Source organism: Equus quagga, chromosome 10 (genome assembly GCF_021613505.1).
Source record: "Equus quagga isolate Etosha38 chromosome 10, UCLA_HA_Equagga_1.0, whole genome shotgun sequence".
NCBI lineage: Eukaryota > Metazoa > Chordata > Mammalia > Perissodactyla > Equidae > Equus > Equus quagga.
Window position 1 is genome coordinate 655,327 of NC_060276.1, and position 15,883 is coordinate 671,209.

General features: G+C 38.6%; 1 protein-coding gene across 10 annotated transcripts in view; it reads left to right on the top strand.

Moving 5' to 3' along the window:
- The window catches only part of F8 (coagulation factor VIII), a 131,236-nt gene that overhangs the window by 20,961 nt on the left and 94,392 nt on the right, over positions 1-15,883 (top strand). For 9 of the 10 annotated variants that reach the window (XR_006890314.1, XR_006890316.1, XR_006890315.1 and 6 more), the window contains exons 4-6: positions 4,967-5,179; positions 12,496-12,564; positions 14,767-14,883. Coding sequence is in view for 6 of the 10 variants with exons in the window: in XM_046673463.1 (XP_046529419.1) it covers positions 4,967-5,179; positions 12,496-12,564; positions 14,767-14,883 (399 nt within the window). In the remaining 4 variants the exon portion in view is untranslated. The remainder of the gene's footprint in view (positions 1-4,966; positions 5,180-12,495; positions 12,565-14,766; positions 14,884-15,883) is intronic. The other variant, XM_046673465.1, reaches the window with a different exon arrangement.

The window sequence follows — 15,883 nt, forward strand, 5'->3', positions numbered from 1 at the left end:
CAAGAAGATTCAAGCAAATCGTTAATAAAGTATTGCGGCTCATACCCTATGTTTTAAAGCCTAACTGTGCTTACATATTGACTAATTTTTCATTCTGAAATCGGAAGGCCTTAATTTTCAGGGTTGTACTCATGAGGCCATGAGTTTGGGGAAGATGATAGGAGGGGGCAGGCAGTATAGAGGAAAAGTTATGCCAGGTTCTGACTGGAGACTGGCAGGCTACTTCTATGAGGCTTATCCACTTGGGAACTTCCAGAACAAATCTAGGGGCATTTTAGAGCAGTCAGTGTTCTCACAATTCTGCAGCTGTGGGCTAAGCATAGCGATGACTCTTTTGCGCCCTAAACCTGGTGAGGTCTGGGAAAATGAATTATCTAATCTCTCACACGTGCATCCACAGCGATTCTTCCCAGGAACAACACAGTGAGGTATTGACCTCATGTGTATGTGATTTATGGTCCTAATACGAAACTGTATGTTTATGATCCATAGGCTCCTGGCCTTCTTAGGCTAGAGTGGGGGCCCCAGGATGTCAGTTAAATCTGTGATGATGTTGAGTATCATTTCACATACATGTTGATCGTTCTGATATCCTTTCGTAAAGTATTTGATCAAGTGTTTAAGTGTTTATCCTGTTAAAAAAAATGTTTATCTTTTTCTTATTTATTTGTAGAGGTAATTTATATATTCTGAATACAAATCCTTGGATAGATATAAATATTTGCATACCTTCTTCCAGTCTGTGGCTTGAATGTTTATTAATAACTTTCTTGGTAAACAGAAGTTCTTAAAGTTAATGAAGCACAAAAAAATTGTCACATTTTTTCTTTTAGGTTAGAGCTTTGTATCCTGCTTTCCTTTAGAAGTTTTATTATTTTACCTTTCACATTTAGGTCTGTGATCCATGTCAAATTGATTTTTGTGTACAGTTTCCCCATAGCATTTTTAAGCAGCTTTATTGAGGTGTAACTTACATAACACAAAATCCACTCATTTAAATTAGTTTGATGACTTTTAATAAATTTAGACAGTTGTGCAGCCATCACCAAATCCAGCTTTAGAACTTCTGTCGCTTCACAAAGTTCTCTCTTTGCAGTTCAAGCCCCATTCCCACTCCCAGTCCCAGACAACCTCTGATCTGCCTTATCTCTCGATAGCTTTGCAAGCCTGTCATTTTTATATCCAACTCTAGTAAGTTGTACCACTGTTCAGCAAATAGTCATCCCCTCCCCGGGAGTAGGAGGAGTACATTTCCCCACCATATTGATGTTGGACTTGGCCATATGACTTGCATTGGCTAATAGAATCTAAAAACACATGATGTAAGCCAAGATAGATGGTTCATATGAAATATCTGTCAAAGGAGCCAGAATAGGAGTGAAAAGCAGGTCCAAGGAAATTTCAAGTTTGATCTTGAGCTGAAAATGGAAGCCCAGTGCTAGAGAAATGTTTCTAATTTCTTTTCTGGACAATTTGGGTTCTGAGAGACCAACCCAGGCTGTAAGTAGGTCCACAAAATGAGGCTCTGAGTAGTAATGAGATGAGGTTGGCCAGGAGCTGCAAAACTTTGAGGGAGATCTGAAAGACAGCATGGGGGCATACAAGTCAAGGAGCATTGACCCAAAGCAGCTGAGCATAGATCAGGTAAAGGAAAAACAGCTGGAGGCACCAGAGAGCGGGGTGGAGTAGCCCCTGAAGCACAGCATTTGGCTTGTGGTAGAGCACTTGTGCCCAGGGGTCACTGAGCTATGGCTCTCCAGGACTGAGACTAACAAAAATCCTTGGCATGGGGACTCAGATTGTGTGTCTTAACTCCTACTGGACACACAGGAATTTGGGATGTCTGAGCAGGCTAGCTTCTGGGGGCCTAGGCTAGGCCTGGGGCAAGTTTGACCCACCAGCTGCAGGGGGTTGAATAGAGGGTTATCTAAGACAGACAGTACAGCAGAGGCTGAGCAGAGAAAGGATGCAGGTACAAGGCCATAGACAGACACCAGGGGACACAAGCGGATTAGGGCTGGGGGTAGAAGGTGGAGACCAAAGAGACTCCCACAGCCTCTGGGGCTAGGTATTTGGATAAACTACCCAGCAGTTGTTACTCTTGGCTACTGAGAGCACATTGCTTCCTGAGACAGCTGTCAACTTCAAAACACCTGGTTGCTCATTTTCACAATGCCCTAGTATGGTGGTTTTAAAACATGGTAGCAGATGCCTTGACACTCCTTCCGTAGAAAACTGGAATCTGTATTTCTTCCCCTTTAATCTGTGTGGGCTTGTAACTGCTTTGACCAATAGCGTATGGCAGAAGTGATGCTATGTGACTTTTGAGGCTGAGTCATAAAAGAACGTGCTGCTTCTGTCTTGTCTGTGGTAACATCCACTCTTAGAGTCCTGAGATGCCATGGAGGAAGCCTTATGCCCCAAGGTCTTGATGCTTTGAGGAAGCTCAAGCCAAATACAAAGGCCATATGTAGCTGCGCTGGTTGACAGTCCCAGCTGAATCCAGTTTTCAAGTCGTCCAAAGCCCGGCTACTAGATCTATAAGTGAAAAAGCCTGCAGATGATTCTAGCCCTCAGCTGTTTGAGTCATGCCAGCTGATGCCCCAGACATCGTGGGGAAGTTTGTTATGCAGTCTTCTCAAGAGGAAGCCTTATGATTTTCTCCTTGACTTTTCTCTTCATTGTGTATCTCAAGCCCAAAAGCACTTGAGAAAGCTTTGACTGGCTCAAGGGATGATTACAAAATAACTTTCTTTCAGAAGTGGATTTCTGTTGATTCAGTACACTCCTTAGGATATCTTCCATGCAAAAGTCACATTGGAAGCAGACAGGCACACTCCCTGAACTCTCAAATATCCTAACAGGGTTGTTCCTCATATAATAGAAGATGAAAATTATACAAAACACATTCTGCCTAGAATATTTGCAGACGGCTGAAGTATAAGCTGAGATAAGTCTTAAATGGAGGCAAAGATCTTCCAAAGGAAATAAACATTAGTAGATATGTAAACATTAAGGGCTGTGCACAATGCTTTTTCCCAGGCACCACCTACTTCATTTGGTCTTCACAAATCACCTTTGTCTTTATTGAAGGATAGACCTTGTTACCAGCAACTTGAGAAGCCCCTGAAATTTCAAGTTCAAGCCTTCAATGTTCTGAGCATCACCTCCTATTTTTCCAGTTCTCATTCCCTTACTGCCCACTCCAACAATTCTTCCTTCTCATTGGGATCTACCATCCACTGAGCCTACAATTTTTTCTCCATCTACCTTGCCTCATAAGTCTTCACTTCCCTCCTGGCCCAGCTTAGATGCCCTGGCTCATCACAACCATGGCACCCTTGCATGCACTCACAAGTTCCTGGCCTCCTTGATTTCCATTCTATTCACTTGACTAAACAACTACCCTGGTTAAATGTGTTCATCTATTTTACTAGTAACCAAGAGAATGGCCATGGTTGAAATAAAAATCACACAACCACATGGAATTGTATCAACGAGTTAATAATACCTCACCTCAAGTGGTCCTTCAGCACTGCCCGGCCGTCCTACTGCTACATTTCTCTCAGTCTATTCACTGTCCCCCTCTCCAAGATGGCTCTAGTATTTTGCACATTCTTGGCCTCTCATCAAACCTCCCACACTCCTCTCCCAACCTTAGTATTAGGAAAAGGGGTATCTTTTTCCTAAAGAAATATTTTAAACAAAGAAAGGTGCAGGAAATAATATAGCAAACAAACATTTGCCATCACCCCACTTTGCCAAATCTTAACATTTTGCCATCTTTGCTTAATTTATTTTAAGAAATTAAACATTATAGATACAGTTGAAGCCCCTTCTGTAGTCCTCTATGATCCCCTCCATCCCTATCCAAATGTATCCACTATCCAGAATTTAATACCAACCCACGATCATACAGACATGTGAACCACACACTCCATCCTCAGGTGCCAGCTCAGGTTTTTTAAAATGTCCATCTGGCTCTGCTCAGCATATGCGTTGGTCTCCTGTTGCTTCTAGATGAAGCTAACTGTCCCTAGTGCCTGCTGGAGGGGGTGCTCCTATACCCCAGAGAGGCTGACTTTACAGTGGAGACCACTCACCTGCACTTTGAAGATGGTCTTTGGCTGCTGAGAGTTTGTAGTAAAAATACGGACAGAGCAGGGGCATGCAGGTGTTTCTTGTGCTGCTCTGTTGGAGAAGTCCCTCTCTCAGATGTATATGTTATGGGATAAGATGGGGGTATAAATGAAGAGCACCCTGAATGCCTTGGGCTGCTCTGGGGTCCCAGAGACCATTATGAACCTGAGAAGCTATGTGAGTTGCTAGAAAAATGTTTCAGTGGAAGAATAAGTATTATGGTCAGTGCGCCTTTAAATATTTTCTACTTTTGTTCACTGAAATTACCCAGAAGCATTGAAACTTCATTAACAATGAACACATATAGTGTTCAATTTAGAATAAAGGTTTCAGGCTAATCCAGGGGTCAATTTTAGCACCACTAAGTATGGGACAGCCAGAAAATATCTGCTCCTGATGTGATCTGCCCCTTCAGAGAAGAATCAAGTTAAAAACGTTTTTAAAAAATCCCTGTACATCACCCGTCCCTGACCCTTACTAGTGCTTATTAAAGAGTCTGGGACAAAGTAGCAACCCAATGTATGTCTGTTGAGTTGAATTGACTTGAATTAGGTAAAAATATGTAATAATGGAAGCAATATTATTTGTTAGAATCTAGAAGTCTCAGTGAGAACCATTCAACCTCTGATGTTTGCACTAGTGGTCTAGAACTCCTCTGGAATATATGAGGCTTCTCCCCATTTATAGCTGCTGCTTCTTAGTTTTCCAAATTAAGCTGCAGAAAGGCTGTTTCTTGTGTAGAGTCTACTGGTGACAATAAACTTGATATATTTTCTTGAGTGGTCAATGGACATAGAGAGGACAATTTTATCCCTTCTTGCTTTAGGTGCTGAATATGAAGATCAGACCAGCCAAAGCGAGAAAGAAGATGATAAAGTCATTCCTGGTGAAAGTTATACCTATGTCTGGCAGATCCTGAAAGAGAACGGTCCAATGGCCTCTGACCCTCCATGTCTCACCTACTCATATCTTTCTCATGTGGACTTGGTGAAAGACCTGAATTCGGGCCTCATTGGAGCCCTGCTGATTTGTAGAGAAGGTAAGTGTAAGAAAGGGTAAAAGTGAGTTGAAATAAGCAGGGAAGTACAAACGTGTGGATCTATTCGTGAAAAATAGCATTTGTGTTCTTTCATCTGAAAGAGGTTTCTTTTCCCTAGCATCAAGCCCACGGAAGGGAGAATAATCCAGTCTCTGAGCGGAATAGACGCCCATCCTATATAGCCACAATGCACTCTAATAGTCAAGAAAAGCCAGTTCTGGAATTAGGTCTCTTTTCTCAAAACACTTCTACTTTCTACTTCAAATGTCCTATGGATTGTCTCAGTAGTGCCTTTTGTAAATGTTGTGTTAGGTTCCTTGAAAGCTCCATGGAGGGAAAGACATCCAAGTGTGTGATCAATGGTGGAAACACCAGTTCAGGAAGTTAGTTTGTCATCTGTAACCCAAAAGCATATAAAAATCTGAGAAAAGCAAGCATTTATTTATGTTTATAACTTGTTATTCTAAAAGTCATTTTAATTTTAACAAACCTGTTTTTAATTTATAGTTTAATAGTATAACTAAATTAGGGAAGTGAACTTTGCATAATTTATTTTAATCCTAATTTTTTAATGGGGAAATCAGCTTCACTGGACTTTTTTGTGTTCCAGTTATCTATTATTGCATATCTCCACAATTTAGTGGCTTAAAACAACAACAACCATTTATAATTTCTCATGGGTTTTTTGGATCTGTCATGGAATTTGGGAGTGTTTTGACTTCGGGGTCTGTCTCAGGGTTTCTTATGAGGTTGTAGTCAAATAGTGACTGGAGTTGAGATCATTCTGGAGGAAACTTTATTCACATGTCTGGTACCTAGGCTTGGAAGACTCAAAAAGCTGGAGCTCTCTCCACATGGTCCTTTCAGCATGGGAGCTACAGGGTCGCCAGCCTTTTGTTTTTTTCCTTTTAAGTAGACTATTTTTTAGAGAAGTTTTAGGTTCACAGCAAAATTGAGCAGAAAGTATAGAGAATTCCCTAATACCACCTGTCCCCCCCGCTCAGCCTCTCCCACTATCAAATTCCTGCACCAGAGTTGTACATTTGTTACAATCAGTGAACTTACATTGACACATTGTCACCCAATGTCCATAGTTTACATTAGGATTCACTCTTGGTGTTGTACATTCTATGGGTTTGGTCAAATGTATAAAGCCACGTATCCACCATTACAGCATCATACAGAATAATTTCACTGCCTTAACAATCCTCCGTGCTCCGTTTATTAATCGTTCCCTCTCCTTCCTGCTGGCAACCACTGATTTTTTTATTGTCTCCATAATTTTGCCTTTTCCAGAATGTCATATAGTTGGAATCACACACTATGCAGCCTTTTCATATTGGCTTCTTTCACTTAGTCATATGCATTTAAGGTTCCTCCATGTCTTTTCATGGCTTGATAGCTTGCTTCTTTTTAGCACTAAATAATATTCTATTGTCTGGATGTACCGCAATTTATTTACCTATTCACCTACTGAAGGATGTCTTGGTTACTTCCAAGTTTTGACAATTATGAATAAACCTGCTATAAACATCCATGTGTGGTTTTTTATGTGGACATAGTTTTCAATTCTGGGTAAATACCAAGGAGTGCAATTGCTGGATCATATGGCAAGATTATGCCTAGTTTTGTAAGAAACCACCAAACTGCTTTCCAAAGAGGCTGTACCATTTTGCATTCCCACCAACAATGGATGAGAGTTCCTGTTGCTCCACATCCTCACTAGGATTTAGTGGTGTCAGTGTTTTGGATTTGGCCCATTCTCAAAGATGTGTAGTGATATCAAATTGTTTTAATTTGCATTTCCCTGATGACATATGATGTGGAGCATCTTTTCATAGGCTTATTTTGAATTTGTATATCTTCTTTGTTGAGGTGTCTGTTCAGGTCTTTTGCCCATTTTTTAATCAGATTGTTTGTTTTCTTACTGTTGAGTTTTAAGAGTTCTTTGTGCATTTTGGATAACAGTTCTTTATCAGATACATCTTTTGCAAATATTTTCTCCCAGTCTGTGGCTTTTCTTCTCTTTCTCCTCTGTGGCTTGTCTTCTCTTTCTCCTGAGTAGCCAGACCTCTTATATGGTGGCTCACGCTCAGTTTTTTTATATGATCTCTTTATTAACCTGACCTCAGAAGTCACACGTCATCACTTCCACCACATTCTATTTGTTAGAATGAGTCACTAAGGCCAGCCCATAGAAGAGGAGGGGAATTAGACTTTACCTTTTGATGGGAGGATAGGCAAAGAATATTTGAACGTGAACCACTGTACCCTTCCTGAATAATGATGATGTATACGATTCCAAAAAAATAAACCAAGAGGGGAGGAGGTAGAAGAAGAAGAAGAAGAAGACCAGAAGAATTTGTACTAGTTTCATTTGGAAGCATGATCTGTCATATACTGAGTTCAGTTTCATAGCCATAATTTATGACAAAGTGCTAAAACCACAGTTTGTTATTTGTGGGATGCAAAGGCTAATAAAATAATAAAATCATCAAAACATGTGTTTATATAAAATATAAATAAATAAATTTAAAATCAAAAGAATTCTTTGACAGAGAATTGAATTAAAAAGTCAAGAGACATTCTAATTCTGGGTAAGATGGAGAAAACACATGCCACCCTTTATCTCCCATTGAACTTAACTATAGAACCTTGACAAAATGCACAGCCCAACCATTAGAGAACTCTAAAAAGCAAATGAAACAGGCAGAGCAGGAAAAGGCATCAAAATTCAAAGTACCACCGAATTAGTGGAGAATTTAACTTTTTATTCCCCTCCAGTATTCCCCAACCTGGTAGAGGATCTAAACAGACCTTTCCCAAAAGATACACAAATGGCCAACAAGTATATGAAAACGTGCTCAACATCACTAATAATCAGAGAAATGCAAACCAAAAAACCATAATGAGATATCAGTTCACACCTGTTAGGATGGATATTATCAAAAAGACAAGAGATAACAAGTGTTGGCAAGGATGTGGAGAAAAGGGAACCCTTGTGCACCGTTTGTGGGAATGTAAATTGGTATAGCTGCTATGGAAAACGGTATGGAGGTTCCTCAAAAAAACCAGACTAGAAATCCCACTTCTGGGTACATAGCCAAAAGAATTGAAATCAGGATCTCGAAGAGATATCTGCACTTCCATGTTCATTGCAGTACTATTCGCAATAGCCAAGACTTGGAAGCAATTCAAGTGTCTATTGACAGATGAATGGATTAAAAAGCTGTAATATATATATATATATATATCACAATCACATGGATATATAGATAATAATATACATATAATAATAGAGTATTAATGGAATATTATTCAGCCTTAAAAAATGAAGGAAGTCCTGCTGTTTACAAAAACATGGGTAAATCTTGAGGGCATTATGCTTTAGTGAAATAAGTCAGTAGCAGAAAGACAAATACTTAATGATTTCACTTATATGAAGTATCTAAAATAGTCATAAAATAGTCTAAAATTCTCATAGAAACAGAGAATGGTTGTCAGGAGGTATGGTAGGGGAAATAATGAGTTGTTACTCAAAGGATATAAAGTTTCAGTTAAGCTAGATAAATTAGTTCTAGAGATCTGCTGTATATCATATTGCCTATAGTTAACGATACAGTATTATACACTTCAAAATTTGTTAAGAGGGTAGATCTCATTTAAGTGTGCTTAACCCCCCCCCACACACACACACACACTCACACACACACACACCCCAAGAGACAAGGAAACTCTGGGAAGTGTTGGATATGTGTATTACCTTGATTTGGTGATGGTATCATAGGTGTTTTCATACGTCCAAACTCATCAAATTATACATGTTAAATATGTGCAGCTCTTTGTATATCAATTATATGTCAATAACGCTATTATAAAATAAATTATATTCTATGTACTATCAATGAATAACTGGAAACCAAAATTTAAGAAAGAATAATGTTTGCAATAGCTCAAAAAATTGAAAATTTAGATGTAATTCTAACAAAACATATATATTGTATGGTGAAAACAATCAAGAAGACCTAAATAAACAGAGAGACATACTGTGTCCATGAACTGTAAGATTCAACATAGCGATGATCTCAATTCTCCCCAATCTATAGATTTAATGTAACACCAATAAATATCCCAAGATTTTTTCTGTAGCTATAGACAAGCTCATTCTGAAATTTATAAGAAAAGGCAAAAGTACTAGATTAGCTAAAATGATTTTGAAAAAGAAGCATAAATTTTGGGGAATAATCCTCGATTTTACAATTTATTACAAAGCTGCAGCAATCATAACATGTATTGGTTAATGGAATAGACCCATAGACTATTGGAACAGAATATAGAGTCCAGAAAGATCCACACAAGTGTTCCCAATTGATTTGGTGTCAAAACAATTCAATGGAAGAAGGATAGTCTTTTCAACAAATGGTGTTGAACAATTGGACATCTATATGCAATGATCCTAAACTTTACTACTTATACAAAGATCAACTCAAAATGGACTGTAGGTCTAAATGTAATATGTAAAACCATAAAACTTTTAGGAAACATAGCAGAAAATCTTCATGACCTGGGGTTAGGAGAAGGGTTCTGAAAAGACACCAAATTAATAAATTTGAATTCATCAAAATTAACAACTTTTGCTTTATAAAAAAATACTGTTAAGAGAATGAAAAGACAAGCTACACACTGCGAGAAAATATTTGCCAATCACATATCTGGCCAGGGACTTATATCCATAATATATAACATGCTCTCAAATCTCAACAATAAGAAGCAACCCAATTTTTTAAATGGGCAAAAGATTTAAATAGATACTTCACCAAGGAAGATATACAAGTGGCAAATAAGTACATGAAAATATGCTCAATGTCATTGGCAACTAGAGAAATGCATCTTGAAATGCACAGTGAGATAGTGCTACATACTTATTAGAATAGCTAAAATAATAATTTAAAAATTGTCAAGTATGCTGGCGAGAATGCAGAGCAACAAGAAATCTCATACATTGTTGGTGGAGATTCATAATCATATAGCCACTCTGGAAAACAGTTTGGCAGTGTAATATTGTGATTTATAATAAGAAATATGTATTTGATCTTTGTCCAGCTCCTGGCAGAGCTCCTGAAATCCTTGGAATTTCCTATACTGAGATTGATAAAGGTTTCTTTTGTTATGTTAATGAGGTGACTTTTGGAAGGCATTTGCCCATGGACCCAACCCTGTGATTAGAGGGCTGGAACTTTCAGTGCCATCCCCTGACCTCTGGAGAGGGGAGAGGGGCAAGGGGCTAGAGATTGAGTTCAATCACCAACGGTCAATGATTTAATCAATCGTGCCAATGTAATGAAGCCTCCATAAAAACCCAAAAGGACAGGCTTCAGAGAGCTTTCAGGCTGGTGAACACGAGGAGATTTTGAGAGAGTGTCCCACCCAGAGAGGGCATGGAATGTCCACGCCCTTTCCCCATGCCTTGCCCTATCCATCTCTTCCATCTGGCTGTTCCTCGGTTATATCCTTTTATAATAAACCTGTGATCTAGTGAGTAAAACGTTTCTCTGAGTTCCGTGAGCTGCTCTAACAAATTAATCAAACCCATGGAGGAGGTTTTGGGAACCTCCCATCTATAGCCAGTCGGTCAGAAGCATGGTGACAACCTGGGCTTGCAACTGGAGTCTGAAGTGGGGGGAGGGGGGAAGTCTTGTAGGACTGAGTCCTTAACCTGTGGGATATGATGCTATCTACAGGTGGATAGGGTCAGAACTGAGTTGAACTGTAGGACACCCAGCTGCTTTCCAAGAATTGCTTGGTGGTGGAGAAAAACTTGCACACACTGGAATTGGTGTCAGAGTTGTAGGCAGTTTCTCACAAAGGTAAATATACACTTGATTTCCATTCCTGGGTATTTACCCTAGACAAATGAAAGCATTCACACAAAAATCTGTACATGAATGTTCACAGCAGCTTTATTTGTAATAGCCGAGAACTGGAAACAACCTAAATGTCCTTCAACAAGTGAATGGTTAAGCAAACTGGTGAATCCATACCATGGAATACTACTCAGCAATAAAACAGAACAAAGTACTGATACATGCAACAAAATGGATGAATCTCAAAGACATTATACTGAGTAAAAAAGCCAGTCTCAACAGGTTATATATTGTATGATTCCGTTTATACGACATTTTCAAAAATACACATCTATAGTGATGGAGAACAGATCAGTGGTTGCCAAGGGTATGCTGATACATGTGACTATATGTGTGTGTGTGTGTGTGTGTGTGTGTATATATATATATATATATATATATCTAAGACTATATTTGTGGGACTATAAGGAGATAGAAGGAGGGAGTTTTTGGGATGTTGGCACTGTTCTGTATCCTGATGGTGGTGGGTTCATGAATCTATACCTGTATTAAAATCCATAGCCATATACAAAAAAAGTAAAAGAAAAGTCAATTTCTCTATTTGATAATTTTAAAAATAAAATAAGAATTAAAATATTTTCAGACAGCTTTAAGTGTATTTTAAATTTGTATGGGTGAGTTACTTTCTTCGTCCAATCTAATTTTTACTTTCCAAGCATCAAGGCTACAAGAGAGAGCAAAAGAGAACATCCTAAACAAAAATATTCCTACTCAAAATAAGCCTACAAAGAGAACTTCCCAATCAAATGAAGACATACAATGCTAAGAAAGACAATCAACAAATTCAACAGTTAAAGAATGAAGCAAGCTCATTTGTAACATTAACAACTTTCAATATCAATATATATGGTGTTCATTTAAAGTGTGAGTATAGGTGTTTAATATGGACAGTTGTTATTTTGCTCATAACTTTTTGCTTATTTACAGTTGCAGAAGTAAAAAAAGTTAAAAGCATGATAGAAATTCTCTATATTAATTGCCTATATGCACATTTTTCATGAACAGTGTGTATGGTTTTTGTAGTTTTTTCTTTTTCTTTTATATTTGTTCTGAATACATACATATATATGAAATATGATTAAATGGGCTTATATTTTGTATGTCTTTTTAATTTCGAGTTTTTAGTAATTCATTTTTATTGTATTTTACAAAGAAGTGGTCTGCAGCAAATTTGAAATTAAAAAAAAGTCCTTTACCCCAAATAGTTTTAGAAGCACTGGTATGGGAGATCTGACACCAAAGAAACAGTGTTGTGGTAAACAGGAGACCAAGAGACCAAGGACTACATTCGTGCCTACTCTCAAGTGGTTTATGAGGTAGTGTCTCCTCCTAGTGGCAATTTCCTACAATAGGGTTTTCAATGGAAGATAAATGCCCTCACTTCTTTTTCAGGGAGCCTGGCCAAAGAAAGGACACAGACCTTGCATGAATTTGTACTGCTTTTTGCTGTATTTGATGAAGGTTAGTGAGCTTCAATCTGAATTTTGGGCTCCTGAAATAAATCAAATATATTAATTTAATCTGGTACTTGAGAATGAGGGCTACCATTATAGAGGAAGTGATTATAGAAAGATCATAAACTACATTACTGTTTAGGAATGAAGGAGATGGGGATGAAATGAATTCCAAGAAAATGAGTTCGATTGGCAGCTATGAGGTTAGGAGATAGAGGAGCTGGGTAACAGGTTGGCCTCATTCCCCTCCTTAAAGCCATCAACAAAGAGTTTTTGCTCTACTTTATACGTATTTCCTCTTATCTTTTAAAAAAAACTTTAATAAAAATTGTATACATTTAAGGTGTACAACATGATGATTTGATATACATATCCATAGTGAAATGATTACTACAGTCAAGCTAATTAACATATCATCTCCTTGCATAGTTACCATTTTTGTGTGTGTGATGAGTGCGCCTGAAATCTAGTTTCTTAGCATATTTCCAGTGTTTAATACAGTATTATTAACTATAGTCATCATGCCTGTACAGTAGATCCCTGGAACTTATTCATCTTAAAACTGAAACTTTGTACCCTTTGACAAACATCTCCCCATTTCCCCCACCCCCTAGCCCTGGCAACTATGATTCTGCTCTCTGCTTCTGTGAGCATATCTTCTCTTATCTTCATCTCTTACTTCTTTCAAGTGAGTTTTAAGTGACTTTGACAAATTACTTAACCTCTCTGTGTCTCAGTTTCCTCACATTTAAAGTTGAAATAATAGTACTTTTTCAATGGGATAGTTGTGAGCATTAAGTGAGTGATTTCAATTAAGTAACTTAGACCACTACGTGGCACAGAATATGTCCTCAGTAGTGTTAGTACATTCTGCTTCCTCCTTCTAAGATAATCACTAGATAACCAACAAAAACATGATCATCTTCTCTCCCCTCTTACCTTCCTATACTGCCATCTTCTGAATTGAGGCCCCCATCATCTCTCTCCTGACTAGGCTCCCAGTCTTTTCATGTCTCCTGACACTCCATTGTCACTATAGCATCCAGAAGGAGCTTACTGAAATGCAAATCTGATCTTGTCACTCCAGGCTTTAAAATCCTTCAATTTTACCTCAAGGCAAAATACAAACTTCTTAACACAACAATGGATGCATGATCTAGCCCCTGATGACCTGTTCAGCCCCATCGTGCTCCTCTTCCTGCCTCACCATCCAGGCTCCAGCCAGAGTGAACACATTTTGTATTTCACCTAAACGTGCCATGCTTTTTCTTGCATCCAGACCTTTGCTTATGCTGCTTCCTCTTCCTGGAAAGCCTGTCTCCACCTTCACACCAAGTAAGTTTCTCCTTCTCCTTCCAGTCTGGGTTAAATGCCTCTTTATATATTTCCACAGCATCTTGACCTTCCTCCTTAGCACACTAAATCATCACTTTCTGCTCTCTGCTCCCATAATACCCTGTTCTCATCTCTGTCACATCATTCTCCCCTCTGTCTATTCAAGCTCTAAGCACCCTGAAGGCAGAGGCTGTCTTCTTCTCTGTCATCAGTGCCTAGCACCCCATAGTGCTCAGTAAATATGTTTGGATGAATGAACAAATGAGTGGATAAACAGATAAATGAACTTATGAGAACAGCCCAAAGCCTAGGTGCTTCAGAAAGTTTCAGCATTAGCTGCCAGTCCTTAACACAAAGGGGCAACTTAAGGGAGCTGCTGTCCCATAATAATATTTACAGTTCTTTCGCTCTTACTAATTTCAGGGAGGAAATTGGGAAGCTTTCAGGTTCTTGGGTTTTCATTACTTACAAGCTAAATCAAGCAAGTAGGACAGGCACAGGGACTGGCAGCCCTTTCTGAGGATGATATTCATCTGCTTCCTCTGAAATGTCAGCTAATGAAATCCTTGTGGTGCAAACTAACCAGTATTCTCTCTTCTCCTAGCTATCATTTGTCATTATCCTTTCCCACCTACTGTCATGGACAAGTATATAGAGAGATAATCAGTTTGAGCAAGAAATGTCTGTCTTTTGGCAATTGTCTTCTCCCTCTCTCTTACTAACTTTGAGGGCAAGTCATCCATGCCTACAGTGTTGACAAAAATGCTTAAGGTATGAGCAGCCTTTGCCCCATGGGAGGAATGGAAAGAGAAATGGAGGGTCAGTCATGAGACAGACACTTAGCTGGCCCTATATTTGCCTCCTTTCTCCTCAGGGAAAAGTTGGCACTCAGAAACAAATGAGTCCTTGACACAGGCTATGGATCCTGCATCTGCTCAGGCCCAGCCTGAAATGCACACAGTCAACGGCTATGTAAACAGGTCTCTGCCAGGTATGTACACACCTGTTCAAGACCTCAGGGTCTTCTGCATTTACTACCAGAGCACTCTTCAGTTCTCCTCAGACAGCTCTGCACCCCAGAGGAAAGCCCACTGAATTCTGGCCTCTGGGGGTCTTAAAATGCAGTGGTAAATTCCTCTTCCAGTCACCTAAGAATGAATGTCTGCCCACATACACGGAGCTCACAGATTTCTCTTTCCTTTTGCTTAAATATAAGTGGGCAAGCAAGGATGCACAGATTTTTAAGGAAAGCCTGAAACAGAAAAGGAATATGCAAAGATAAGCAAAGAAAATAATAATCCCAGAAGGAAAAGAAATGCTTAGAACAGAAGAGAACTTGTCAAAAGCTCTAATTAGTATTTTTGTAAATATTCAGGAAGATACTGCATCAATAAAGTAATAATAGGATTCTATGAAAAAGAAACGATCAAAACAAGAATATGCTCACAAAAATTAGGAATACGATTGTCAAAATCATATTCTTCAATAGAAGGTAGGTAGGCTAGAGAAAACCTCCCCAAAAGTAAAACAAAAAGAGATTGAGATTTAAGACAGATTTTAAAAATCAAAGAAATGATAGAAGAAATTATTAAAAATGAGAAGATTTGAGTCTTCCTATTAAAATTCTCAAGCAGGATAAATTAAAAAGAATCCCCACACAACATTATGATTGTGGAATTTCAGAAAACACAGAGAAGATATTTAAGCTTCCCCTGGGAGAAACAAGTCACATACAAAGGCATGAGAATTAGACTGGCAATGTAATGGAGCAATACCTTAAAAGTTCTTTGCAGCCTAGAATTTATAGCCAAACTATGAATCAGCTTTGGGGGAAGAATGAAGACATTTTCAGAAATGGTAGCCCTTAGAAGACACTGAATATGTACTACAGTAAAACTAAAGAGGAAACCAAGAAAGAGGAGGTTGTAAAATTCAGAAACCCAAGAGAATAATGAAGGACGAGGAAGGATGTCTTCTTCTTAACTCTTTTC